Below are 26,416 nucleotides of genomic sequence, written 5' to 3' on the forward strand. Positions count from 1 at the left end.
TGTGTCATTTTCTTCCCTAGAAGATTCTGCTTCCATCAAATTTCAACTAGATCTTTGAAAGCATGAGCAGTTCCTTGCAAATCTCTGTGTACTAAGGAATCCTTCAATCTTCTGGCACAAAGCAGTAAATGTAAGACCCCAAACAGTGTAGCTTTGAACATCATTGAAAAAATGTTTGTAACAGATTTTGTGGCTCGAGGGCTGGCGTACAAAGGATAGTATTTCTCACACAACTGCAACAGAGATTTCCCTTTGTGCCGCACACATCAAATTAAATGGCTGCATTTTGTAATAAATTCATTGTCAGCTTCCTGTGCTGTATTTGAGCTGGCCAGTGCTTATCATCACTGCACATGCAACAGGAACTCCAGCTGCACCTTCCTTAACTATACAACCACTGAACAGGAGAACGTCACTTAATACAGTCGACAACATTATACATAAGCATCACACTGCTTTCTTGTATGAGACTCGGGACTGTTTGGCTTGAAGATGCTGTGCAAATCTATCTGGGCACAAATCCAGATCTTGGTTATTGTGGAGTTTTGGTTTTGTTCAGTACTGCTCAACTGCCACCCTGAACCCATAGCACTCTGTTGACTTCAGGGATTTGAAGACTTAAGAGACTCCCGTTTTCAGCCTGCCCGTAAGTGCGGAGGATATGGTTTGAAAACCTACCCAGAATCCCTGAGAAGAAGCAACACCCATTGCCATAGGAACCTGTGAAAAACAATGGATGGGGACCAGCACTGTAGAATTGAGGCTAAAGAGAAGGTACGTGAAACAAATGAGTGAATTGGACTGAGAAAATGCCTGGTTTCAGTTCAGCTTTGTGTGCAAATATGTCATGAAAAAATCTGTCAGTATTTTATTGCTGGATTAGATATAAACTTAAACTTTAAGGATATACCGTCCTACAGTGAGACTGTTGTGTGAGCTAGTACTGGCACAGTGTACCATGCTGTTGGCATATCCTTGGTGCTAGTGTACCTCATGCTGTGAGCATGTCCCACACTGTGGGTATATCCAGTGCGACATTCAGTACTTCAGTGATTTGCATTGATGATCTACCCCACTTAGTTCAATTGTTGGTTTATCCTGCGCCAATATAATGTGTTGTTGGTGCATCCCACATTTTAGTATAATGGTGTATTCACGCTGCTATGGTATCTGATACTGTTGTATAGCAAGATAAATGAAATTTAACAAAACAAGCTAACAAAGGGGAGATATCTGCCGTGTTAGCTGCTCAAGCTGGTGAGCCTTGAGAGTCCAGCCATCTGTCACTATTGCTGCAATCTAACTTGTCAGTGGAAGATAACTTTATCTTTCCTGAGATCCTCACCACCAACTTTGTGGCTTTACAATGTTGCCATTACCCAGTTAAATAAATTACTGAGCCCTATTGTCGTAACTGTACGTGTTTTCTGTGCAGGTGATGAACTTTCCTGGCATTGGAAATTGTGCTCCTGGGACCCTTCAAGAACAGCACAGTTACAAAAATGTAAGCTTTTACGTTGTTGGCCCTTTAACACAGCTGGTAGTGGGGAGACGATTGTTTTAGTGAAAATATTTTCAACTGGGACTGCGAATAGGCTACAAAAGAGAGAAAGAAACAGGAATATATTAGAATGCTATGGACGTTGGCTTTTCTCTCTGATCGTGAAGGTACAGTTGTCATAATAAGATAGGCATCCAGCAACTGAACTGACTAAAACCCTTTGAATTTCAGAACAGAAATATTAGTCAATACTTAAACTAAACACCAGCAAATGACAAAAACATATTACAAAATGTATACAGAGGCACTGAAGAAGGAAGTGGAAAAGATGTAGAAGTTTGAAACCAGAATTGAGAGGGTCTAACTATCAGGAAAGACTAAAGAATCTGGAGTTATTTTCCCAAGAAAAGAGAAGGGAGAGGAGTAACCAAATAGAGGTCTTTAAAATTTTGAACAGGTTTGATTAGGTGGGCATATATGATTCCGAAGAACTCCAAAACTAGGGGTCTTAAATATGATAATCACTCAAAAATCCATAGGGAATCCAGAAGAAACTCTTTCACCCAGACACTGATGAGAATGTAGAACTTGCTGCCACATGGCACATTCAATGCATATAGCATGGATGCATTTAAGGGGAAGCCAGACAAGCACGAGGGAGAAAGGAATAGAAGGTTATGCCGACTGGGTTAGGTTAAATAGGATGTTGGGAGGAGGCTCATGTGGCCTATAAATATTTGCATAGACTAGTCATGCTGAATGGCTTGCTTTTGTGCTGTAAATTCTGTGTAAGATGATGTAGCATTTTCACTGTTTCCTGCTTGATAAAAAGTCATTGGCATGGATTTATCATCAGTTTCAGCCCCCTTGTATTTATGTACTCCTGTAAAAGATAAACACATTTCTTAATTTAAGAAAAGGACATTTATTCTTTATCTGGACTATCTGTCAGGTTTAACAAGAGGTCAGTCAGCTTTGACCCTGAGCTTGTGATGGAAGATGAGAGTTGTGCTGCATGAATTCCTTGTGAATTGGTTTCCACATCACCCTTTGTAAAATGTGGTCCTGACATAAGGGAGGTCTTTCTCAAGCTCACTTGTGTCAAAAGGAAAGTAATAGGAGAAAAGTGTGAATGAATGAAATATTGCTGTTTGGTACGGCAGCTTCCTCACCTCCCTGTGGTGGAGTGTTTCTGCAATCACATGAAGTTCTCTCTTGTGCTGTTTTTCAGGGTTTGCTGGGTATGTGTCTGCGTCCACATGTGACTGATGATGCTCACAATGGGAATGCAGTGCTGAAAACGATACCTGTGAGTAGTAAGAACCTTGCAGATTAAGACTGAAACTATTAGAGTTCATTGGATACTTGATTTGTATGTATTTCAACCATAAATGCTCGCCTTAGGAGCTCTGCAAAGCTTTGGTTTTATCATGGATGTTGGCTTCTTTACAGATTTCTACATTGAAGCAAAATGGCCTTTTACAATCGCTTACGGCTGGAGCGGATGAAAATAAACATGAAGGTGAGTCTCTATTTCCTGGGCTTGGACAGGGCATGGGTTTTAGTTTCTATAAAGATTGATTTCTGCAGAAACTGCACTCCAGCCAAGTGCCAACTTGAGTTACATCTTTTCAGCACTTTGCAGGGGTGAAAGCTTGAGTCTATGCTGGAATGATCAAATTGGAGATGGGCTAGTTGGTGTGCAGATAGTGAATTGACAGCAAAAAGTGAGACATGTTGTTTAACTTAAAAAGTGCAGTGTTTGCAAGTTGGCAAGGCGAATATGAAACATATGTACACCCTTCAAGAGAAAGAAAGGAGATTTGGGTGTTCTCCAGCAAAGATCACAAAACATTTGTGGCCATTGCCATGAAGTGATTGTTGGAGAGGATAGGGTACTAGGGTGTACTTATAGGATAATTGATTATAAGGCAAAGCATCTTAACTTGTCCTTGTACAAGACTTTGGTTGGGTCTTGTTTAAAATACAACATCTAGTATTAGTCTCCTCAAATGATGGGTGATATTGTAAGGGGGAAAGAGGAAGGCCATGAGATTAATACTCAGTTAAAGTATTTTACTTGCAAAGATAGCTTAAAAGAACTGGGTAAAATAATTAGCCATAACCCATGAGGGACCATAGGTATCTCTGCCTGTTAGAGAGAGGGACAAGCAGTTATCTAACTTGAGGGACACCACTCTGCATCAAGTATGGTTAAGACAGAGGCATAAACTACCACAGCTGGTACAGTGATTGAACCTGCACCATTGGCACCATTATTCTGCACCACACTTTAGCCATCTAGCCAACTGAGCTAACATACCCCTACAAAACAACTGGGACTTGACACTTTAGAGATAAGAAGTATTATTGGTATTTTATCAAGGCTTGTAAGATAAAGAGAACAGATTGTGTTTGTGTAGATAGTTTGTTTCAAGTAAATAAGTTAGCAACGACCAGTGGTCATGAACTCAAGTTATGTAAGTCCAGAACTAGCTTAGATGTCGGAACATCTAAGGAAAGACTGGACCTGTGGAACAGGCTGCTGGTTTGTGCGCTGTACACTTAATTCCTTCAAGTGAGAGCTGGACCTGTTTCTGGCAGGGGTGGAATCAACTCAAATAAAAGACAAGTACTGTATAGCATTAATGAGAGCAGAGGGTCTCCTGGATGAGTTTTGATTGTCTAAAGGAGTCGAAAAGGAATTTTCCAGATGTTTCCTCCTAATTGGCAAGGATTTTCATCTGGTTTGTCACCTCCCCAGATCCATATATGGATTGTGGGCAGGATGGGGTGTGTATATGTTGTGATGCATAAGGCATTGGAGTTGTGTGGGTTAGGCTGAATGGACCATTGTTCTTTTCCTGTCTTCCATTTTCTTATGATTGTATATCTTCATTGTTATTACTGAATTAAATTTTGAATATCAAAGAATTTGAGGTAAGCAAAAATTATGATTGTAGGTGGACTGGTAAGAATTATTCATTTGGGCAAAGGCAGTTTAAAATACCATAATGTGCGGTTATTTTGTTCTATTAGATGGTAACAGGAGACAAAGAAGTTAATTTTTTTAGATAATCTGAAATTATGGTTGTAGGTGGACTGGTAAGAATTATTTGTCCTGGTAAAGGCAGTATGAAGTACCTAATGTGCGGTTTTTATGTTCTATTAGATGGTAACAGGAGACAAAGAAGTTAATTTTTTTTTAGATAATCTGCTGAAGTTAAGCTGTTGGTGTTAGGAGCATGCGTAAAATCTGAATTGGGAAGATAACTGCGTCTATGTAATCCATAGGGAAGACTTTGGGCTGTGAAAGGAAGGAGTTTGTACACGATAAAACATACTGAAAATGTTTTTTTTTGTTTATGCAGTGGAGGTGACTTTGGAGGTGTTGCAGGCAGAGGCTGAGTGGGAGGCTTTGGAAACATTTCACAGAGGTGAGATATTAATACTCCGGGTTTCCGCTGTTTTTAACTTGACAGTAGATAGTCACTGTGTCTGTCAGTCCACATCACTGGCCATTCAATAAAGTTTACCTCCTTATCATGTTTAATCAAAAATACCTGATTATGTTGGATCTGACATCCTGTAATAAATTAGTTTAACTATGATTTAAATTAAAGAGAAACAGATTCATTATAAAGGCAACATATACTTGTAATCTTAGATGTCACCAGATGACGATTTGGCAGACAGCCACAGGTGTCTCCCCTCAAATAGTGTGATGTTAAAAAACAGGTCATAACAGCAACCTTGACCTGATAATGTGTAATGATCCAGGGAACAGGCTATTGTAGACCTGGTAGTTTGTAATGATACAGAATTAATTAATGACCTCATAGTAAAGGATCCTTTCGATAAGAGTGATCATAACATGATGGAATTTCTCATTCAGTTTGAGGGTGAGAAATATGGGTCTGAAACTAGTGTCTTAAACTTAAATAAAGGCAATCACAAGTATGATAAAAGCAAAATACTGCGGATGCTAGAAATCTGAAACAAAAAGAGAAAATGCTGGAAAATCTCAGCAGATCTAACAGCATCTGTGGAAAGAAAAACAAAGTTAACGTTTCGCGTCTGTGTGACTCTTCTTCAGAGCTAAAGAGAAGTAAAAACGTGATGAAATTTATACCGTTTACAAGGGGTGGAGCAGGCGAAGCTGGATAGAAGGCCAGCGATAAATGGGTGCAAAGGAGAGATTGACAACGTATCACTGGTCTTCTATCCAGCTTCACCTGCTCCACCCCCCTTAAACAGTGTAAATTTCATCCCGCTTTTACTTCTCTTTAGCCCTGAAGAGTCATATGGACTCGAAATTATAACTCTGTTTTTCTCTCCACAGATGCTGTTAGACCCAATGAGTTTTTCCAGCATTTTCTGTTCTTGTTTCACAAATGTATGATGACAGTTAGCTAGAGTGGAATAGGAAAATAAGTTAAAAGCTAAGACATTAGAGAAGCTGTGGCAGACATTTAAGGAGATATTTCAAAACTCCCAACGAAGATAGATTCCATTGAGAGAGAAAGACACTATGAGAAGGATACACCATCCTTCTAAGGAAGTTAAGGATGGTATCAAATTGAAAGAACATATGTACAATCCTGCAAAGATTAGTGGTGGAAGATTGGGAAAATTTTAGAAACCAGCAAAGGATGGCTAAAAAAAAATTGAGGGAGAGAAAATGGAGTATGAGAGGAAAACTAGCAAGTAATAATAAAAAAAAACAGTAAAAGCTTTTAGACGGGTATAAAAAGGAAAAGAGTGGCAAAAGTAAGCATTGGTACCTTAGAGGATGAGACTGGGGAATTAATAATGAGAAACAAGGAAATGGCAGAGACTTTGAACATGTATTTTGTATCTGTATTCACAGTAGAAGACACAAAAAGCATCTCCTGAATAGTAGGAAATCAAAGACACAAAGGAAAGAGAGATACTTAAAACAATCATAATCACTAGAGAAAAAGCACTAGAAAAACTAATGAGCTAAAGGCTGACAAGTGCCCTGGAGCTGATGGCTTGCATCCTAGGGTCTTAAAGGAAGTGGCTGTAGAGATAGTGGACACATTGGTTGTAATCTTCCAAAATTCTCTAGATTCTGGAATGGTTCCGGCAATTGGAAAACTGCCAATGTAACACCACTATTTAAGAAAGGAGGGAGACAAAAAGCAGGAAACTATAGGCTGGTTAGTCTAATATCTGTCATGGGAAAAATGCTAGAATTCATTATTAAGTGGCGGAGGACATCTAGAAAACCATAAGGCAGGTTCAATCAAGACATTCATAAGGGCATTAGATAATTATTTGAATAGAAATAATATGCAGAGGTACAGGGAAAAGGCAGGGCAATTGCACCAGGTCATAATGCTCATTTGGAGAGCCATTGCAGACACGATGGGCTGAATGGCCTCCTTCTGTGCCACAACACAGTAAGGCAGAGTCAACACGGTTTTGTGACTGGGATATCATTTTTGACAAATTTATTAGAGTTCTTTGAGGCTGTAACAACTAGGGTGGTTAAAGGGGAGCCAGTAGGAAAGGCATTCGATAAGGCGCCACGTAAAAGATTACTACATAAGATAAGAGCTAATGTTGTTGGGGAAGACATATGATCATGGATAGAAGATTGGTTAATTAACAGTGAGGGGGAGTCAGAATAAATGGGTAATTTTCACTTTGGTAAACTATGCCTAGTGGAGTGCCACAGGAATCAATGCAGAGGCTTTGAATACTTACGATCTATATTAATGACTTGAATGAAGAGACAAACTGTATTGCAACCAGATTTGCTGATGATACAAAGATAGATAGGAAAGCAAGTTGTGAGGAGGATACAAAGGGGGTCTGCAAAGGGATACAGATAGGTTAAGTGAGTGGTTGAAAATATTGGCAAATGGAGTATAATGTGGTAAGATGTGAGGTTGTGAATTTTGGCAGGAGAAATGGAAAAGCAGAATATTATTTACCTGGAGAGAAACTGCAGAGTGCTTCAGTACAGAGGGATCTGTACGTGAATCACAAAATATTAGCATGCAGCACAGCAAGTAATTAGGAAGGCAAATGGAATGTTGGTCTTTATTACAAGGGGCAGGTTTAATAAATGATCTCAGAGTAATAGATCCCCTAGGAAATAGTGACCATAACATGGTGGAATTTAGCATTCAATTAGAGAATGAGAAGCATGGGTCAGAAACAACTATGCTAAACTTAATTAAGGGTAATTACAAAGGAATGAAGGCAGAGTTGGCTGGAGTGGTCTGGGAAAGGAGTTTAGCAGAAAAGACAGTTGATAAATAATGGCAGATGTTTAAGAAAATAATTCATGACTCACAACAAAGATATATCCCAGTGAGGAAGAAGGATTCTAGGAAGGGGATAAACCAACCATGGTTAACCAAGTAAGTTAAGGATAGTATCAAATTGAAAGGAAAAACAAACAATGTGGCAAAGATCAGTGGTAAGCCAGAGGATTGGGAAAGTTTTAAAAACCAACAAATGATGACTAAAAAATAATAATAAAGAGGGAGAAAATAAACTTTGAGGGTAAACTAGCAAGTAGTATAAAAACGGACAGTAAGAGCTTCTTTAAATATATGAAAAGGAAGAGAGAGGCCAAAGTGAACATAGCCCCCTTAGAGAATGAGGCTGTGGAAATAAGAATGGGAACCAGGAAATGGAAGAGGAGTTGAATAAATGCTTTGCATCAGCCTTCACGGTAGAAGACACCAATAGCATTCCAAAAATGCTAAATAATCAAGCGGCAAAAGCGGGGGAAGAAATAAATACAATCTCTATCACTAGAGAAATGGTACTAGGGGAACGAATGGGGCTAAAGGCCAGTAAGTCCCCTGGACCTGATGGGTTGCATCCTAGGATATTAAAGGAAGTAGCTACACAGATAGTGGCTGCACTGGTAGTAATCTTCCAAGAATCCTTAGATTCTGGAAAAGTCCCATGGGATTGGAAAACTGCCAATGTAACACCCTTATTCAAACAAGGAGGGCGGCAAAAAACAGGTAACTACAGGCCAGTTAGCCTAACATCTGTCATTGGGAAAATGTTGGAGTCTATTATAAAGGATGTAATATCAGAGTATTTAGAAATGAATAATATAATCAAGCAGAATCAGCATGGCTTCATGAAGGGGAAATCATGCCTAACAAACTTATTAGAATTCTTTTAAGGAGGTAACAAGCAGAATAGATAAAGGGGATCCAGTAGATGTAATATATTTGGATTTCCAAAAGGCGTTCAATAAGGTACTGCACATAAGACTACTTAATAAGCTAAGAGCCCATGGTGTTTGGAGTAGTATATTAGCATGGATATAGGATTGGCTAACTAATAGAAGACAAGAGAGTTGGGATAAGGGGGTGCATTTTCAGGATGGCAACCTGTAACTAGTGAAGTGCCACAGGAATCAGTGCTGGGGCCACAATTATTTACAATATATATTAATGACTTGGATGAGAGAAGTGAATGTACTATTGCCAAGTTTGCAAATGACACAAAAATAGGTGGGAAGGCAAGGGATGAGGATGACACAAAGAGTCTACAGACAGATATAGACAGGTTAAGCGAGTGGACAAAAACTTGGCAGATGGAATATAATGTGAGGTTATGCACTTTGGCAGAAAGAATAGAGGAGCTGAATATTATTTAAATGGAGAAAGACTGCAGAAAGCTGCAGCACAGAGGGATTTGGGGGCCCTCGGTGCATGAATCCCAAAAAGCTAGCCTACAAGTTCAGCAGGCAATAGGGAAGGCAAATGGAATGTTTGCCTTTATTTCAAAGTGAATGGAGTATAAAGATAGGGAAACCTTGCTAAACTATACAAGGCACTAGTTAGACCACATCTAGAATACTGTAAACAGTTTTGGCCCCCTTATCTAAGGAAAGATATACTGGCATTGGAGGCAGTCCAGAGAAGGTTCACTAGTTTGATCCTGGGTATGGAGGAGAGGTTGAGTAGGTTGGGCCTGTAATCATTGAAGTTTAGAAGAACAAGGTGACCTTATTGAAATATATATATAAGATTCTTAAGGGGCTTGACAGGGTAGATGCTGTGAGGTTGTTTCCCCTTGTGGGAGAGTCTAGGCCCAGAGGGCATAATCTCAGAGTAAGGGACGCCCATTTAAAACAGAGATGAGGAGGAATTTCTTCTCTCAGAGCGTAGTCAACCTGTGGAATTCTTTACCGCATAGGGCTGTAGAGGCTGGGTCGTTAAGTATATTAAAGGCTGAGATAAACATATTTTTAATCAGTAAGGGAATAAAGGGATATAGGGAAAAGGCAGGAAAGTAAAGTTGAGGATTATCAGATCAGCCATGATCTCATTGAATGGCAGAGCAGACTCGATGGGCTGAATGGCCTTATGGTATGGAGCATAAAAGTAGAGGGCATTGGTGAGACCACACCTGGAGTACTTTGTACAGTTTTAGTCTCCTTACTTAAGAGGGATATAACTCCATTGGAAACAATTCAGAGAAGGTTCACTAGGCTGATTCCTGGGATGAAGCAGTAGTCTTAGGAGGAAAGGTTGAACAGGTACAACCTATACTCATTAGAGTTTAGAAGAATGAGAAGTGATCTTATTGAAATAAATAAAATTCTGAGGGGGCTTGACAAGGTAAATGCTAGGAGGATGTTTCCCATCGTGGTGGAATTGAGAACTGGTGGGCATAGTTTAAAAAAAGGGAGTCTCCCAATTAAGAAGGAATTTTATTCTCTAAGGGTCGTTAGTCTTTGGAATTCTCTTTTCCAACTAGCAGTTGAGGCTGGGTCATTTAATATGTTCAAGGCTAAGTTAGATAGATTTGTGATTGACAGGTCAAGGGTTATGGGGGTGGGGGAGTGGTGGTCTGTGTGGGCAGGCGTGAAAGTGGAATTAAAATCACAATCAGATCTGCAATGATCTTGTTGAATGGCGGAGCAGGCTGGAGGGGCCATTGGCCTTCTGCTCCTATTTCGCATGATCTTATGTAACTTGCAGTGAGTATAGATGAACTGAAAAATTCAGGTTCAATCGTGCTCCTAATTACAGTTCAGCAGAAAAAAATGTTCAGTTATTTATAAACCTGAGAGAATTCACTGGGGAGGGGTGAAGCCACAGCCATTCTGCGTTTCAGCTCAGCTTTAGGATTGTGGGAGTTAGGCATGAATAACTCCAGTTCATTTCCCGTCTTTTTCTAAATGAGGTCATTCTACACAGTACAGTGTGCTGTGGAAAAATTAGGGTAGGGTCACTCTTTGAATTATTCTTCAACAAACAGGAAATTCTTGATAGGGCTGCTCTTTTTATTGACTATAAACCCAAGTCATTAACAAAATGGTTTTCTGCTCACTTTACTAACTACTTAATTAAGTCAGCTTTGCAGTGGTATCATATTTACACATGGTTGCAGAGCCAGTGAAGTTGTTACCTCATCAGTCCAGTATCACAGTGGCCTTATTCCACTTTTAAGAACTGCCCAACATTTGTTTCAATGAAACTTGCCTCTTTTTCTGTATGTCTATGTGCAGGTTGTTTCTGCTTAACCAACCTGATGATCTTTTAGTACCACTGGAGTTAATATTTCAGTTCTCTGCTTTGCACATGTTCGTAATAGAGAAAGCTCACATATGGTCTACAGGATGGAAGTAATTTCACAGAAAAACAAACAGCCAGCTCAGAAAAGATGGGAACTTTGCAGAATGCATGCAGGCAGATATACAAACAAAGAAAATATTGGACTTCATTGAAAGATTTGGAATTACAAGTGATTCACTGGCTCTCCAGTTATGTCCACATAAAAGATCATATGTTGACTATGGTTACAGATATCCTGGTTTCACAACCCTTTGAATGAAGTGGTTCCTCTTCATCACAGTCCAAAATGATCAAACCTTTATCCTGAGACTGTGCCCCCATGTTCTACATTCTTTAACCAGGTGAAACAACTTTTCAGTATCTGCCCTGTCAAGCCCTATCTTATCTGGGCAGTGAGAATTCGCTGTCGTCTGCTGAACCTCGTCATTCCCCACCCACCTCTCCAAGAGGAAGTTCCCCATCAGTGACATGGGAGAATGGATGTTGACTCTTTGTTCAGTTCCACAGATTTCTTGTCCCTCATTGATTGTTGCATGTACGACACCTTTAATGGAGAGGGCAGGTAGTAAAGGCAACTAATAACACTGTTAATAGCAGGCTACCAAGATGCTATGTGGCTGGCCTGATGGAAACTTCCTATCCCGTTTTTCTCTTTAAATGGGAACAATGGGGCTGAGAGCCCTGTTGCATTGCTGGCCTGATGAGCTGTGCCATTTTTCTGTTCTGGCTGTCTCTGGAAAGGTAGAAAAATGTTCTTAATTGTGTGACCTTACTATTAATTTGCAGATTCTGCAAGAGATACAGACAGGTTAAGTGAATGGATAACAAAGTGGCAGATGAAGTATAATGTGGGGAAATGTGAGGTTATTCACTTTGGTAGTCAGAACAGAAAAGCAGAACATTTTTTGACAAGATGCGAACTTCTAAATGTTGCTATTCAGCGAGACTTGGGTGTACTCGTACAATTAACACAAAGTCAGCATGCAGTACTGCAATCAATTAGGAAAGCTAATGGCATGTTGGCCTTTATAGCATGGGGATTGGAGTACAAGATTAGGGAAGTCTTGCTATAATTGTACAGGGCTTTGGTGAGACCACACCTGCAGTACTGCGTGCAGTTTTGGTCTCCATCTTTAATTCATTTACTTGCATTGGAAGTAGTACAGTGAAGCTTCACTTGATTGGTTCTTGGGCTGAGAGTGTTCTCCTATGATGAGAGACTGAGTAAATTGGACCTATGCTCTCTGCAGTTTAGAAGAAGAAGAGATGATCTCATTCAAACATAGGAGACTCTGAAGGGGCATGATAAGGCAATCATTGAGAGGGGTTTTTTCCCCACTGGGGAATCTCGATGACGGGGATATAGCTCAGAATAGGGATCAAGTTCTTTGGGAACAGGGCTGACCAATCCTTTGTCCCCTTCACTGTCAGGTCAGACTGCCTGAAGGTGCTGGGGATATGGTTTGGAGGGACCAGGGCGTGCGTTAGAAACTGGAAGGAACGAGTGGCTATGGTGGAAACAAAACTGGGCAAGTGGGAGCGACGCTCTCTGTCCATTATGGGTAAGAACTTGGTCATCAGGTGTGAGGCACTCTCTGTGTTGCCATACGTGGCGCAGGTCTGGCTCATTCCTCACTCCTGCGCGGTGGCGATCACCCGAGCTATCTTTCGCTTTATCTGGAGCTTGAAAATGGGTCGTGTTCGCAGGGACACGATGTACAAGCCTCTGGATAAAGGGCGAAAAAACGTGCCCAACATTACCCTTATCCTGATGGCCACCCTTGTGTGTGGCTGCATCAAGCTGTGCAAAGACCCTCGGTACACAAACACCAAGTGTCACTATGTGCTGAGGTTCCCCGCTGTTGCGAAGGATGGGTCTGGCCATGCTGCCGCGGAACGCTCCCAAGTAGTTGGACCGTGCTGTACCACCTATCCCTCGTGGAAGAATTTATGCAGAGAAACACTTTTATAATCACAAGTCCATCAGGCAGTCGCCGGCACAATGTTCTTGAGGCCCTGCGGGAAAATGAGATGGTGGGTCCTGTCCGATGGCTCCCATGGCAGACTGTCAAAGTCATTTGGCAGAATGCCTCATTTCCAGAACTTTCCAACAAGCACCAAGACGTAGCTTGGCTAGTGATGAGAAAGGCCCTCCCTGTCAGATCCTTCCAACATGCCAGGAGTCTCAACCCTCCGCACGCTGCCCTCGAGGGGACTGTGGTGGGAAAGAGACCGTTGTTCACCTCCTTGTGGAATGTGCCTTTGTAAAGAAAGTCTGGAGAGAGATGCAGTGGTTTTTGTCGAGGTTCTTCCAAGCAGTTCTCTGACACAGGACTCTGTGCTGTAAGGGCTGTTCCCAGAGACACATACTGAGACAAACATCAACTGCAGCTGGAGGATCATCAACTCGGTGAAAGATGCTCTTTGGTCTGCCCAAAACTTGTTGGTCTTCCAGTGATAAGAGTTGTCCCCGACTGAGTGTTACAGACTGGCACATTCCAAGGTCCAGGACTACATGCTGAGGGATGCACTAAAGCTTGGGGCAGCCGCCACAAAGGTACAATGGGGAAAGGTCACTGTGTAAGACCTTTCTGCCACAGTGCACCTAGGGGCTGGGAACTGTACAGACCTCTCGGTATGCAGTAAAAACTACATGTGTCACAATTGTATTGAAGCACCTCAGAGTGCAACATGATCTTTGTAGATAATTCGATATATCTATGTAGATAATTTGAATACCATTGCACTGTCTGACTGTCTGTAATGATCATGTTGAAATGTCTCTAATATTCATTGATTGTATTGAAGCACCTCATGATCTATGTGGAAAAGTTGAATCTGATTGTACTTTTGTGATGGTCATTTTGAAATGTTTTGTAACGCCCTTTCAGATATTTTATGAATAAAGTATATTTTCCAAAAAAAAATCAATAATTTAGGACTGAGATGAGAAGAAACCTATTTACCCAAAGAGTTGCAAATTTATAGAATTCTTTATCCAGAGGGTTGGGCTTCATAGTTGAATATACTTAAGACTGAGGTAAACAGATTTTTGGTCTCTCAGTGAATCAAGGGATATGGGAAGTGGGAGGGAAAGTGGAGTCGAGGCAGAAGATTAGCCATGATCGCACTTAATGGCAGAGCAAGCTTGAGGTGTCAAATGGTATCTTCATGCTCCTATTTCTTATGCTCTTAGGTTCCCTTGCTCTCACATATTGAATGGGAGATGGTGTGAAAGAACAAAAATTAATAAATGGGAAAATTCAATATGCTAATTGAATGAGCAAAGTTCTGTGTATTTGCTTCTACTCTGACTGGCTGAGTGATTTTCTTCTCTTTCAGATTTTCCATTGGAGGAACAGGAAGGTAAGGATTTCTCTGCATAGCCTTATGGCTTTCTTATGTTGTATGTTAATAACATTCAACATTCTGACTCCACAATTGCTTAGATCGCCAAAGCAAAATACCATAGCAACATGCCAAGCACATTTGGAAATACACCATGGCGTGCTCAGCAGTAAACCCCAGTTAAAATGACATGGAGAACTCAGAAGAATGTCCCAGTACAGTTGGCAACATGCCCCTACATCCTATCAACTCAGTGCTGGAACCTACCAAAATTCACCATCAGAAGACTGGTCTGAGAAATGAATGGCTCAATGCTGCTTGAGTAAGTTACCCTGGTTACCTTGTCAGTCCCACAAAATGTTCTGCAGTGAACTGAACATGCTGCAATCACAGCTGTGTGAATATACTTTGAAACCTTGAAGTTAAACTGAACCTGGTGGAGAGTTTGAAATGTTGTCTTATGTGAAAGATCATCTGTACATTAGTGCCACTTATTCATATGTGTTGTTTCCTTCTAGGTCCAAATGATGTAACTGGATGCACCCAAGTCATCTCCTTTAATGAAGCACTTCAGCATTTTCAAACGGCTGATCTCTGTGAATACAGGGTAAGCACAGTGTGAGAGAAGGAAACTGAGAACAGAACACTCAGTTGTTTGTTTTGATGATTCGTTTAAGAAAATTATTTTTTGAAATGCTCCTTGCAGATTTTAACCTCAAACCTCATGTCATGCAAAAGGTTTTGGCTAATGCTATATTGTTAAATGTCAGACTGATGTCCCAGACATTTTCCCGCTTCTCTTGGGGAGAATGCTCAAATGTGTGACAGATTCAGAGGTCTTTGGGCAGAATGCTTCATATGTGAGGAGGTCTGAGTCTTGTGGGAGGATGCTCAAGACCAGAGCTTTCTAAAAGCACAAGGGCAGGTCGTTTCATATGTGATGGCATCTGGGATTTGAAAGTCAGATGTTTCATGGCAGCAGAGTATGTGGGCTGAAGGGAAGGATGTTCCAATATGACATGACCTGTAGGTTTGGTGGATAGCATTCCAGATCTGACCAGGTCTGGCTTTTTTCTTCACACTGACAGAAGAACATACAGCCAACTGTGCGGAGGACAGGGTTTTCTGCCATCACTCATTTTCTCTTCGGCCCTCCGCGGTTGCACAAGGAGTTGCAGGAGGAGCGGGACTTGGTGTTTGCGATTGGCCAGTGTGAGTATGGCAAGCAGTTCACTTAATCTGAAGCAAGACTGCATCTTGCTTTAATACATGTCCATTTTATTGTGAAGCATATGTGAGACACTGAGTGTTTTGCAGTTTATTCAGGGTCTAGCACTCAACATGCTTTTATTTTCTACCTGGAAACCATTCCTATCATGTTTTCCCATGCAAGGTTGGAAGCAGTTACTTTTCAGTGTCAGTCATGGCTCAGTGGATAACACTCTGAGTTACAATGTTCCATGTTCAAGTCCCACTCCAGAACTTGGGCACCAAAGCTAAGGCTGACACTCCAGTACGGTACTGAGGGAGTACCCCACTGTTGGACGTGCCACCTTTCAGATGAGTTGTTAAACCAAGGCTCCATCTGTCTGCTTGGGTACATGTAAAAGATCCCATGGCACTATTTTAAAGAGCAGGGGAGTTGCCCCTGGTGTCCTGGCCAATGTGTACCCCATAATCAACATCACAAAACCAGATTATCTGATCATTATCACATTGCTGTTTGTGAGAGTTTGCTATGTGCACAGTGGCTGAAATGTCCTACATTACAAAAGTGACGATACTTCAAAAAGTACTTCAATGACTGTAATGCATTTTGAGATGTCTGGTGCTCATAAAAAACACAATGTAAATGCAAGTCTTTAAGTTTAGTTTGTGCTTCATAGTAATGAGCTGTATGAACATCTTCTGAGACACTTCAGTGAGCTAGCCCTGTGGGCATCCAGCATAGAATTAGTAGATATAACTGGGTATCCAGGGTGAATTGACAGGGTGGCTGATATTACAAGAAAGTTTAAGAATCTCAGACTCCAATAAAAAAAAATTATTTTTGTTCACCGGATCATTTGCCACACAAAGTATCCTGGGTTTGAAACTGTTACTGATAGGTTTGTAAAACAGACTTCTAATGAACAAAAATCACTAGCTTAAATTGTACAAGATGCTGGTACTTTTTTTGGCGCAGGCTCCCTGGACAACGATCAGAAAGTTCACATTCGAGTTTTGCAGACAATTTACAAGAAACTGACTGGGGCAAAGTTTGACTGTGCACGATATGGGTCACATTGGGAACAATTAGGATTTCAAGGTAAGAACAAAGAAACATTCTGCTTTACAGGTGGTTCATGTTGCGATGCTCCCAGCGCATTATCGGGCTGGGGTTCAACAGGGAATTTTATCCAAGAGCGAATGTATTCTGTTGGCAGCATTAAATGTGTACAATGTAGCAAAGAGTGTGTTATAACAGCGTGTTCACACTGAGGCTGAATGTGAGAACTGGCAGCATTAAGTCTGGATGTGTAACAGTGCTATAGCAGTGATACAGTTAAGTTGGTTGTGTTAAACTGGCTGTTTTACACAACCAGTACACATTCTGGTACGTGTACTGCTTCTACAAAACTACTGTGATTTCTTCAAATTATGCCTGACAAACAACAAACCTAAGGAATATGCTTTCCTCAGGATATGCTTGTGAACTAGCAGAGCAAAATGGTGAACAAGTTTGACTTGTATTTTTGCCTATGAATTTTGTTTGTTACTAGGTTCAGATCCAGGGACTGACCTACGAGGGACAGGATTCCTCGGGTTGATGCACACGTTGTATATGGTGATGGACCTGCAAACTTTACCATTGGCTCGTGATATTTATAAATTGTCACAGCATCCAATACAAGTTAGTCAACACTACCACTTCTTAATTTGGTTTAAAATTCAAAAGATAGAATCTTGTCACAGACAGAATTTTTGTGTTCCCATTGCTGCCTGTGTTTGGTATGTTTGTATGTAAGAGGTCTGTGTTTTCTTACCCTCAGAGTGTGGATCTCAAATTAAATAATTTCAACAGCAAGCTTTTGTGAGTTTAAAAACAAAAAAAGGTTATTTATTGTCACTCGCTTACCTCGAAAATAATGCAACATTTCACTCTTTCGTCTCACACACAAAGATTAGATACAGATGAAGATAATATACTATTACAGTTTATAATAATCTCATTCTCTTTCATGGCAGGCCTGTAGTTTCTTCGATGAAGTTGATGCTTTAAAGAAATGAAGTCTTGTAAAGTGAAGGATTCTTAGTAAGGTTTGAGGTTTCTTGTAGTCACATTTCTAGGAGGTTGGTTCTCAGGTGAATTTTAACTGGAATGGGTTGAGGAAGTCCTACTCTCTGTTGAGATCTCTTGCCTTCAAGCTATTTGCTGTTCATTACCTTTGCTGCTTGATGACTTACAGCTAATGGCTTTTGGCGGAACTCTGTCTGCAAAGAGGTTGCTGCTTTTAAAAGCAGACAGAAAACATGACTGTCCTATCATATGAATTTTTACAAGTTCAAGCCCTTAACCAAATAAGGTGGGTGGTTATGTCCATTACACACCCTGTGTTTAGGGTTTAACAACTTGAGAGTTTGAGACAGCCAGGGTCTTTGTGTTTGAATGGCACATTCAATTTGATAATACCCTTTTGGATTATTTTCGGGAAAGGGCATTGATTCAGCATCAGTTTGGAATATTCCTTTTGACCCATCTTGAGACAAGGGAGTGGTTTCATTCCACAAAAGGAGTAAGGTGGCCCTCGGATGGCTATCTTTTTCAGCCTTTTGTGTTCAGTTTTAAAATATAAAAATTGATTGCAAGTCCATAACATACTAGGCATGACAGTCTATTGTGAGTAAGGCCTGCAAGAACTTGCTTCTGTATTTTGAGATAAGCTGAATAAATGGAATTTATTAGCGAAACTATGTCAACAGAGTTGAAAAAAGTCGTTTCAATTTGAAAGTAAATTAAGTTAACCCATTTCATGTTATGTTTGATGCAATGGAGCTTTGGAATGCTGCACCAGGATTAGTGGCTGTGGGTTTCCACACTTAAGTTTGTAATCTTTCTTTATGCCATTGTGCTTGGGAGGGAGAGGAATCAAGGGTTGTTCATCCCAAACTGCAATATTGTGGGGTAACAACATTGAATGTATCTCTCGCCTGCCTCCCAGGTTGATTGGTTTACTTGGTTGTATTATTCGTTTGGTACAGCATGATGACTCATGGGTAGACTGTGGTATATTTAGAGAATGGAAACTGCTTTTGCATACATGTAGTTTAGTTTCATATGTAAACTTGTACCAGATGTGTTTTATATTCAATGCGCAAAAACTGTACAAATTGGAATTGTTGATTATAATCTTTACCTTCAGTGGATATTGTATGTTATTCTATATATCCTTAGCAACCATTTACATCAGCATTAAATTTTTAATGTGTCAGGCACTCTGATTTTTAAGAACTCCTGCAAAGTATTTTTGCTTCCCATTTTGATACTGAGCTGTACTTAGCAATAGACCAAAGATTCTCTTCCTGCTCTGTGGAGAGTTAGCTGATATCAGTCAGGGCAGAAGGTCTCAGTGACCCAGACTGGGGAGGAGGAAATTGAGCCAGAATTCCCACTTCTGTTCATTATCCATGCTGTGACGTGTATTTATGACCATAGGGGTGAAGAGACAACTGAGCTTAGCTGTGACGCTCTGCTCATGTGTGCTGCAAACATTCAATACCTGGGCTGACATGAAGAATGATCACATGGATAAGGTACCTGGAGGATGCTCTCTGTTTGTGGAGCTGTACCCCAGAAGGTGGTACATTTTCAGCAAATGAGGAACAGAAAAAGATAGTTTTAATTCCAGTTTCTAAAAGACAATATTACATAGCAATTTTCCTATTTTGAAAAGTGATGTTGTTTTGATGTCATGATTCGTCGATCGTACACAGGGCTGATGTGAACAAAAAATGTAAAAATCCTAAATGTAAATATTTTCGACGAGTTTAGGTTGTGCATTTAAGTGAATAAATAAACTACATTCAATCTTATAGCAATACGCATGCACACACACATATATGATATACAATTAAGGCAAACGTAATGCTGGAAAACTATGAATAGTAGAACATTCTTGAAAAATGCAATGTTTCTATCAGCATTTGGAAAAGAAACAAACATGCTTTTTTTGACAAGTAGCCTGCATGCATAACATTCACTTCTTAGATTTCTTTCAAGTGCTGATGAACTTGTTATGTATTTCCAACATCTTTTTTAAAATTACACATCCCTATAAGATTAAAATATATTTACTAACCTTCTGAAGCACTGACATTTAATCCCAAATTGAACATTATTTTGGTGTGAGTGTTAAATTGATTTTGCTGTTTGCTGAGACAGTCTCCTCTGCATGGTGTTTGCTTTCCCTTTGACCATATTTTCTTCTTTTGTTGCAGAATTTTCCTTTCTGTCTTATGTCCATTAACATCACCAGAATCACAATCCAGGCATTGAGGGAAGAATGTTTATCCAAGTAGGTGACATAGAATATGAGTGACTGATGTCAATTTGTTCCTGTCAAATGAGATGGCATTTAGAAGCCAAACATTAGAACAGAAGAAAATTAATCATTTTGGGAGTAAGATGAAATGCTTCCTCATCTTCCCGAAAAATATACCAATGGGAGCACATCTTCCTATTAGTCAGAGGGGAAGCGATGCCGTAGTGGCATTGTGGCTGGACTAGTAATCCAGAGATCCAGGGTAATGCTCTGCGACCCGGGTTCGAATCTTGCTATTCAATAAAAATGAATTCAATAAAAATCTGAAACCATTGTCGATTATTTTAAAAACCCATCTGGTTCACTCATGCCTTTTTGGAAAGGAAATCTGCCGTCCTTCCCTGGTCTGGATTACATATGGCTCTTAAATGCCCTCTGAAATGGCCTAGCAAGCCACTTAGTTGTATTAAATCGCTACAAAGTCTCAAAAAAGGAATGAAACCGGACGGACCATCCGGCATTGACATAGGCACCAGAAACGACAATGGCAAACTCAGCCCTGTCGACCCTGCAAAGTCCTCCTTACTAACATCTGAGGGCTTGTGCCAAAATTGGGAGAGCTGTCTCACAGACTAGTCAACAGCCTGACAGAGTCATCCTTACGGAATCATATCTTACAGATAATATCCCAGACACTACCATCACCATCCTTGGGTATGCCCTGTCCCACCGGCAGGACAGACCCAGCAGATGTGGTGGCACAGTGGTATACAGTCCGCAGGGAGTTGCCGTGGGAGTCCTCAGCATCGACTCTGGACCCCATGAAGTCTCATGGCATCAGGTAAATCATGGGCAAGGAAACCTCCTGCTGATTACCACGTACCGCCCTCCTTTAGCTGATGAATCAGTGCTCTTCCATGTTGAACACCATTTGGAGGAAGCACTGAGGGTGGCAAGGGCATAGAATGTACTTTGAGTGGACGACTTCAATGTCCATCACCAAGAGTGGCTAGGTAGCACCACTACTGACCGAGCTGGCCGAGTCCTAAAGGACATAGCTGCAAGACTGGGTCTGTGGCAGGTGGTGAGGGAATCAACAAGAGGGAAAAGCATACTTGACCTCATCCTCACCAACCTGCCTGCCGCAGTTGCATCTGTCCGTGACGGTATCGGTAGGCGTGACCACGCACAGTGGTTGTGGAGACGAAGTCCCACCTTAACATTGAGGACACACTCCATCGTGTTGTGTGGCACTACCACCATGCTAAATGGGATAGATTTCGAACAGATATAGCAACTCAAGACTGGGCATCCATGAGGCGCTGTGGGCCATCAGCAGCAGCAGAATTATACTCGAACACAATCTGCAACCTCATGGCCCGGCATACCCTCCACTGTATCATTACCATCAAGCCAGGGGACCAACTTTGGTTCAGTGGAGTGCAGGAGGGCATGCCAGGAACAGCATACTTAAAAATGAGGTGTCAACCCAGTGAAGCTATAACACAGGACTACTTGCATGCCAAACAGCATAAGCAGCAAGTGATAGAGCAAAGCGATCCCACAACCAACGGATCAGATCGAAGCTCTGCAGTCCTGCCACATCCAGTTGTGAATGGTGGTGGACAATTAAACAACTCACTGGAGGAGGAGGCTTCATAAATATCCCCATTCTCAATGATGGGGGACCCAGCACATCAGTGCAAAAGACAAGACTGATGCATTTGCTACAATTTTCAACCAGAAGTGTCGAGTGGATGATCCATCTCGTCCTTCTCCAGAGGTCCCAAGCATCACAGATGCCAGTCTTCAGTCAATTTGATTCACTCCACGTGATATCAAGAAACGACTGAAGGCACTGGATAATGCTAAGGCTATGGGCCCTGACAATATTCCGGCAATAGTACTGAGGATTTCTGCTCCAGAACTTGCCACGCCCCTAGCCAAGCTGTTCCAGTACAGCTACACTACTGGCATTACCTGGCTATGTGGAAAATTGCCCAGGAATGTCCTGTACACAAAAAACAGGACAAATCTAACCCGGCCAATTACCACCCATCAGTCTATTCTCGATCATCAATAAAGTAATGGAAGGGGTCATCAACAGTGCTATCGAGCAGCATTTGCTTAGCAATAACCTGCTCACTAACGCCCAGTTTGGGTTCCGCCAGGGCCACTCAGCTCCTGATCTCATTACAGCCTTGGTTCAAACATGGACAAAAGAGCTGAACTCCCTAGGTGAGGTGAGAGCGATTGCCCTTGACATCAAGGCCACATTTGAATGTAGCATCAAGGGGCCCTAGCAAAACTGGAGTAAATGGGAATCAAGGCGAAAACCCTTCACTGGTTGGAGTCATACCTAGCGCAAAGGAAGATGGTTGTGGTTGTTGGAAATCAATCATTTCAGCTCCATGACATCGCTGCAGGAGTTGCTCAGGATAGTGTCCTCGGCCCAACCATCCTCAGCTGCTTTATCAATGACCTTCCTTCCATCATAAGGTCAGAAGTGGGGATGTTCGCTGATGATTGCACGATGTTCAGCACTATTTGTGACTCCTCAGATACTGAAGCAGCCCATATGCAAATGCAGCAAGACCTGGACAATATCCAGGCTTGGCCTACGAGTGGCAAGTAACATTCATGCCAGACAAGTGCCAGGCAATGACCATCTCCAACAAGAGAGAATCTAACCATCACCCCCCCCGACCTTCAGTGGCATTACCATCACAGAATCCCCCACCATCAACATCCTGGGGGTTACCATTGACCAGAAACTGAACTGAACTAGCCATATAAATACTGTGGCTACAAGAACAAGTCAGAGGCTAGGAATCCTGTGACAAGTAACTCAGCTTCTGACTCCCCAAAGCCTGTCCACCATCTACAAGACACAAGTCAGGAGTGTGATGGAATACTCCCCACTTGCCTGGATGAGTGCAGCTCCCAGTACACTCAAGAAGCTTGACACCATCCAGGACAAAGCAGCCCGCTTGATTGGCACCCCATCTACAAACATTCACTCCCTCCACGCACAGTGGCAAAAGTATGTGCCATCTACAAGATGCACTGCAGGAATTCAACAAGGCTCCTTGGACAGCACCTTCCAAACCCATGACCACTACCATCTAGAAGGACAAGGGCAGCAGATAGATGGGAACATCACCACCTAGAAGTTCCCCTCCAAGTCATTCATCATTCTGACTTGGAAATATATCGCCGTTCCTTCACCGTTGCTGGGTCGAAATCCTGGAACCCCCTTCCAACAGCACTGTGGCTGTACCTACACCAAATGGACTGCAGCAGTTCAAGAAGGCAGCTCACCGCCATCTTCTCGAGGGCAACTCGGGATGGGCAATAAATGCTGGTCCAACCAGCGCAGCCCACGTCCCATGAATGAATATTTTTAAAAGATTGATACCCACTATGTTTCAAGCTTTGTCTCAGTTGAATTGCATTTCATGAGGTCTCCCATTGACTGTTCATTTGTACATGGATAGTTGTGCGCACAGAATGAGGAATACTCTCATGGAAGTATTTCATGTGGTATCTGTCCTCCAGGCCATCCTTAAACTATGTGGCAAGGCAGACAACTGACACAGGCAGCAGTCTCTGCCCCATTTACATAGGTTGATGGGATGTTTGCCTGCCTGAGTGGCATGTTGGGGAAGAAGTGGAGACAAAGGCAAAGTTGAGATGAGAGAAAATGAAAGTTTTGGAAATATGTGCTCCAAAAGATAGTGTAACCCTGTTAAGTTATCATGTGTTGTAAGTGATGTTTATTTTGTGGCAGAGAATGTAACCGAAGGCAGCAGGTGATTGGAGTCCTGAATGATTTCTATGTGGCAGCATTCCTGCATCTTTATCAGATTTGGAAAACACAGCACAAAACCATCTCTGATTCAGGATTTGTTCTTAAAGGTGAGAAACTGAAAGTGAGGTAATCTTTTGTGAAATCCCTTTAACTTGTACTGAACACTGCATTGTTATTGGGTTAAGGGAATCCTCAGAGTTGCTTGATTCGATGTTAAACACCTAAAATACTGAAAGCAATACTTGCATCTAACGGTTTATGTATTCATACAATCTCCCATGGATTATTGCCACATGATATCTGAAGCATAGACTATAAAACATTGAACTGTTTGTAACAAACGAGTGAGAACTCAAGCTAGGGACGTAATATGAGAATCATTGTTGCTGGTTACCTCAGACAGGTGGTACCAAGCTAAGCCCAATCAAAATGCAACAAGATTGAAATGGAACCTGAGAGATTAGATATAACACAAAAATCTGTCTGAAATTCCATTTCAACTTCCGTTATTACCTGACAGTTTCAAATATTTTTCCTGTTTGTCTGTAGGGGTTGAAATGTTTGCCAAAAAGAATCCAAAACAACTCCTGAAAAGGCTGGAAACGTACTTGTTGGAGCGTCAGAATGGAACAGTCTTGCTGGCAGACAAGCTGTCCCCAACTTCAGACCACAGTATGGCTGGGATGACACCAAAACAAACATCTGCCACAAACACCAAAGAGATGAACTTTATGGGCGTCTGTGAGCTCGAGCTAGAACCTGAGGGCGAGGTGCGGCTAATCTGAAACTGGTGTGAGTGATGGAAAGTAAGAAAGAGAGATAATCAACATCACCATGTAGCAGGGATGTGATACCCAATGTTTCACTATTATGGCATGCACTACACAAGTACTGGACATTATATGTTGGCATAAAACCATACACTACAACATCAGTAGAACTTCAGCTTTCCCGAATAACAGTGGCTTGCAAATGTGTCAATGTTGTAGGCATGTTTTACTAGCTCAAGATATTCAGTGCTACTGTAGTTTGAGTGCTGTCTCCAGATAATGCTAGCATACAGATACTTTCTGCTACCTTTTAAAAACAGTAGTGCCAGACTCTCAGGAGGAATTCAGTCCCCTACTCAGGAGAGGAGAATGTATTTGTTTCCTTTAATAGTGGTGCAGCCTGTACTAGACATAGTTCGTACTATACATTTTAAGTGATGCTAATTAGCTTTATTTCTGAATCAGTGTTGTGAGCAACAATACAGAGAAAGCTTGAAGATTCATTCTCACTCTGTCCTTATTTTTGTTAAGGAGAGTGGGGATAAAAGGCTTGGGCTGCTGTCATTCTGCTGAATGAAAAGATTTTCCTTTTCAGATGTTTCCCTCCCTGCCTGATTTTAACTTAACCACACAAGTTAGTTGACTCTTTTGCATGCGATATATGATATAAGCAGGAGGCATATGATATCTGACGGCTTGACATGATTCGACAGTACCTGATACATTCCCTGTCTCTGTTCATGGGCTTTGTCACCACTCTGCAGTACCTGTTCAGAGCGTCAACCAGAGAAGAGGAATCTGAGCGATCAGAAAACTTGTTCAAACCTATGGAAATTTTTAAGCTTTTAATAAAGTTAATATCCAATCATTAACTGCTGATGACAGGCTCATTACCTTCAAAGAAGTAGTCCTGCGTGCAGTCCAATCTTTGAGAATTTTGTATTATTGCATTTATCCCTTCATATTGCTTTTAAAAACACACTCCCAAGGTATCTAGCTGGGCAAATTGTTGGGCCTTCACAGTGCCTTGTATTTTTAACTATTGGTCTTGTCGTTTCCCTCTTTCAACATTCCTTATTGATTGCAAAATAAATGACTTTGGATAACCTCATGTTCGATCAGGCAAGTGGTAAGCCCACTGTTCTGTGTAATTACTGATCAGTTCTCAGCAGTAACGTTGACCCTCCCAGGGTGCACTGATATTGCTCATAGTTGAGTTGAGCAACACAGATTGGCTGTGGTATTCATAGCTGGGACAAAGACTGTTACAAATTCTGCATGTTAGTTATCAACAGCATGGTACAGCTTTGCTGGGAGCTCGTGGATACTTTGCACTGTCGAATATAGCTAAGGTAGAAGTCAGCAGTACAGGGCTCGTGAGAGAGTGAGATGGTTGAGTAAACAGTTTCTATTTTGTTACTCTGGGATATCTGTATGCCACATGTCATTCTTTGGGCAAGAGTGCACAAGATCAATTTGGCTGGCCTTTGACTGGCTGTACAAAGTGTATGGTGGTGTTCCAGTTACCTAATCCCAAATCAACTGTACTTATCTCTTTTTGCTGAGGTCAGTAATGGAATTCCAGCATATGGCAATTATTAATGCTGTACACTGTTCTTACTGCTTAATGCTGAAATACCGAGTGCACGAGATGCATTTAACTAATGTGTGAACATAATGGCCTCATGATCGACTCCTAGGTGAGTTGTTAGGACTTTTAAAATATGATTAAATCCAGAATACATTACATACCTTCATTTCTATTCAAAAAAATCCACTCAAGAGAGATGCGTCCTAAAGTTGATTGAAATTTAGAAACATCGGTAGACATTGAACATGCCCAATCAATGTAAAGCAGCAAAAAATAAAGACTATAA

At 41.3% G+C, this 26,416-nt stretch overlaps 1 protein-coding gene across 1 annotated transcript; it reads left to right on the forward strand.

Moving 5' to 3' along the window:
• The first annotated feature begins 414 nt into the window (after window positions 1-414).
• elmod3 (ELMO/CED-12 domain containing 3) lies at window positions 415-25,411 on the forward strand. The gene is made up of 13 exons (XM_078565534.1): window positions 415-774; window positions 1,436-1,504; window positions 2,733-2,810; window positions 2,954-3,023; window positions 4,873-4,938; window positions 14,431-14,454; window positions 14,955-15,043; window positions 15,525-15,648; window positions 16,622-16,744; window positions 17,199-17,329; window positions 19,915-19,991; window positions 23,749-23,876; window positions 24,319-25,411. Exons 1-13 carry the CDS (start codon window positions 733-735, stop codon window positions 24,552-24,554), a joined length of 1,257 nt encoding a protein of 418 aa, XP_078421660.1. The 5' UTR covers window positions 415-732; the 3' UTR covers window positions 24,555-25,411.
• The last annotated feature ends 1,005 nt before the right edge of the window (window positions 25,412-26,416 follow it).

This window comes from Cetorhinus maximus, chromosome 20 (genome assembly GCF_964194155.1).
Source record: "Cetorhinus maximus chromosome 20, sCetMax3.hap1.1, whole genome shotgun sequence".
NCBI classification, from domain to species: domain Eukaryota; kingdom Metazoa; phylum Chordata; class Chondrichthyes; order Lamniformes; family Cetorhinidae; genus Cetorhinus; species Cetorhinus maximus.

Coding starts and splice junctions, on each gene's coding strand:
- elmod3 (XM_078565534.1), top strand. CDS start 733: ATGGATGGGGACCAGCACTGTAGAATTGAGGCTAAAGAGAAG. Junction 775..1,435: donor GAATTGAGGCTAAAGAGAAG/GTACGTGAAACA, acceptor TTTTCTGTGCAG/GTGATGAACTTTCCTGGCAT. Junction 19,992..23,748: donor AGGGAAGAATGTTTATCCAA/GTAGGTGACATA, acceptor ATTTTGTGGCAG/AGAATGTAACCGAAGGCAGC.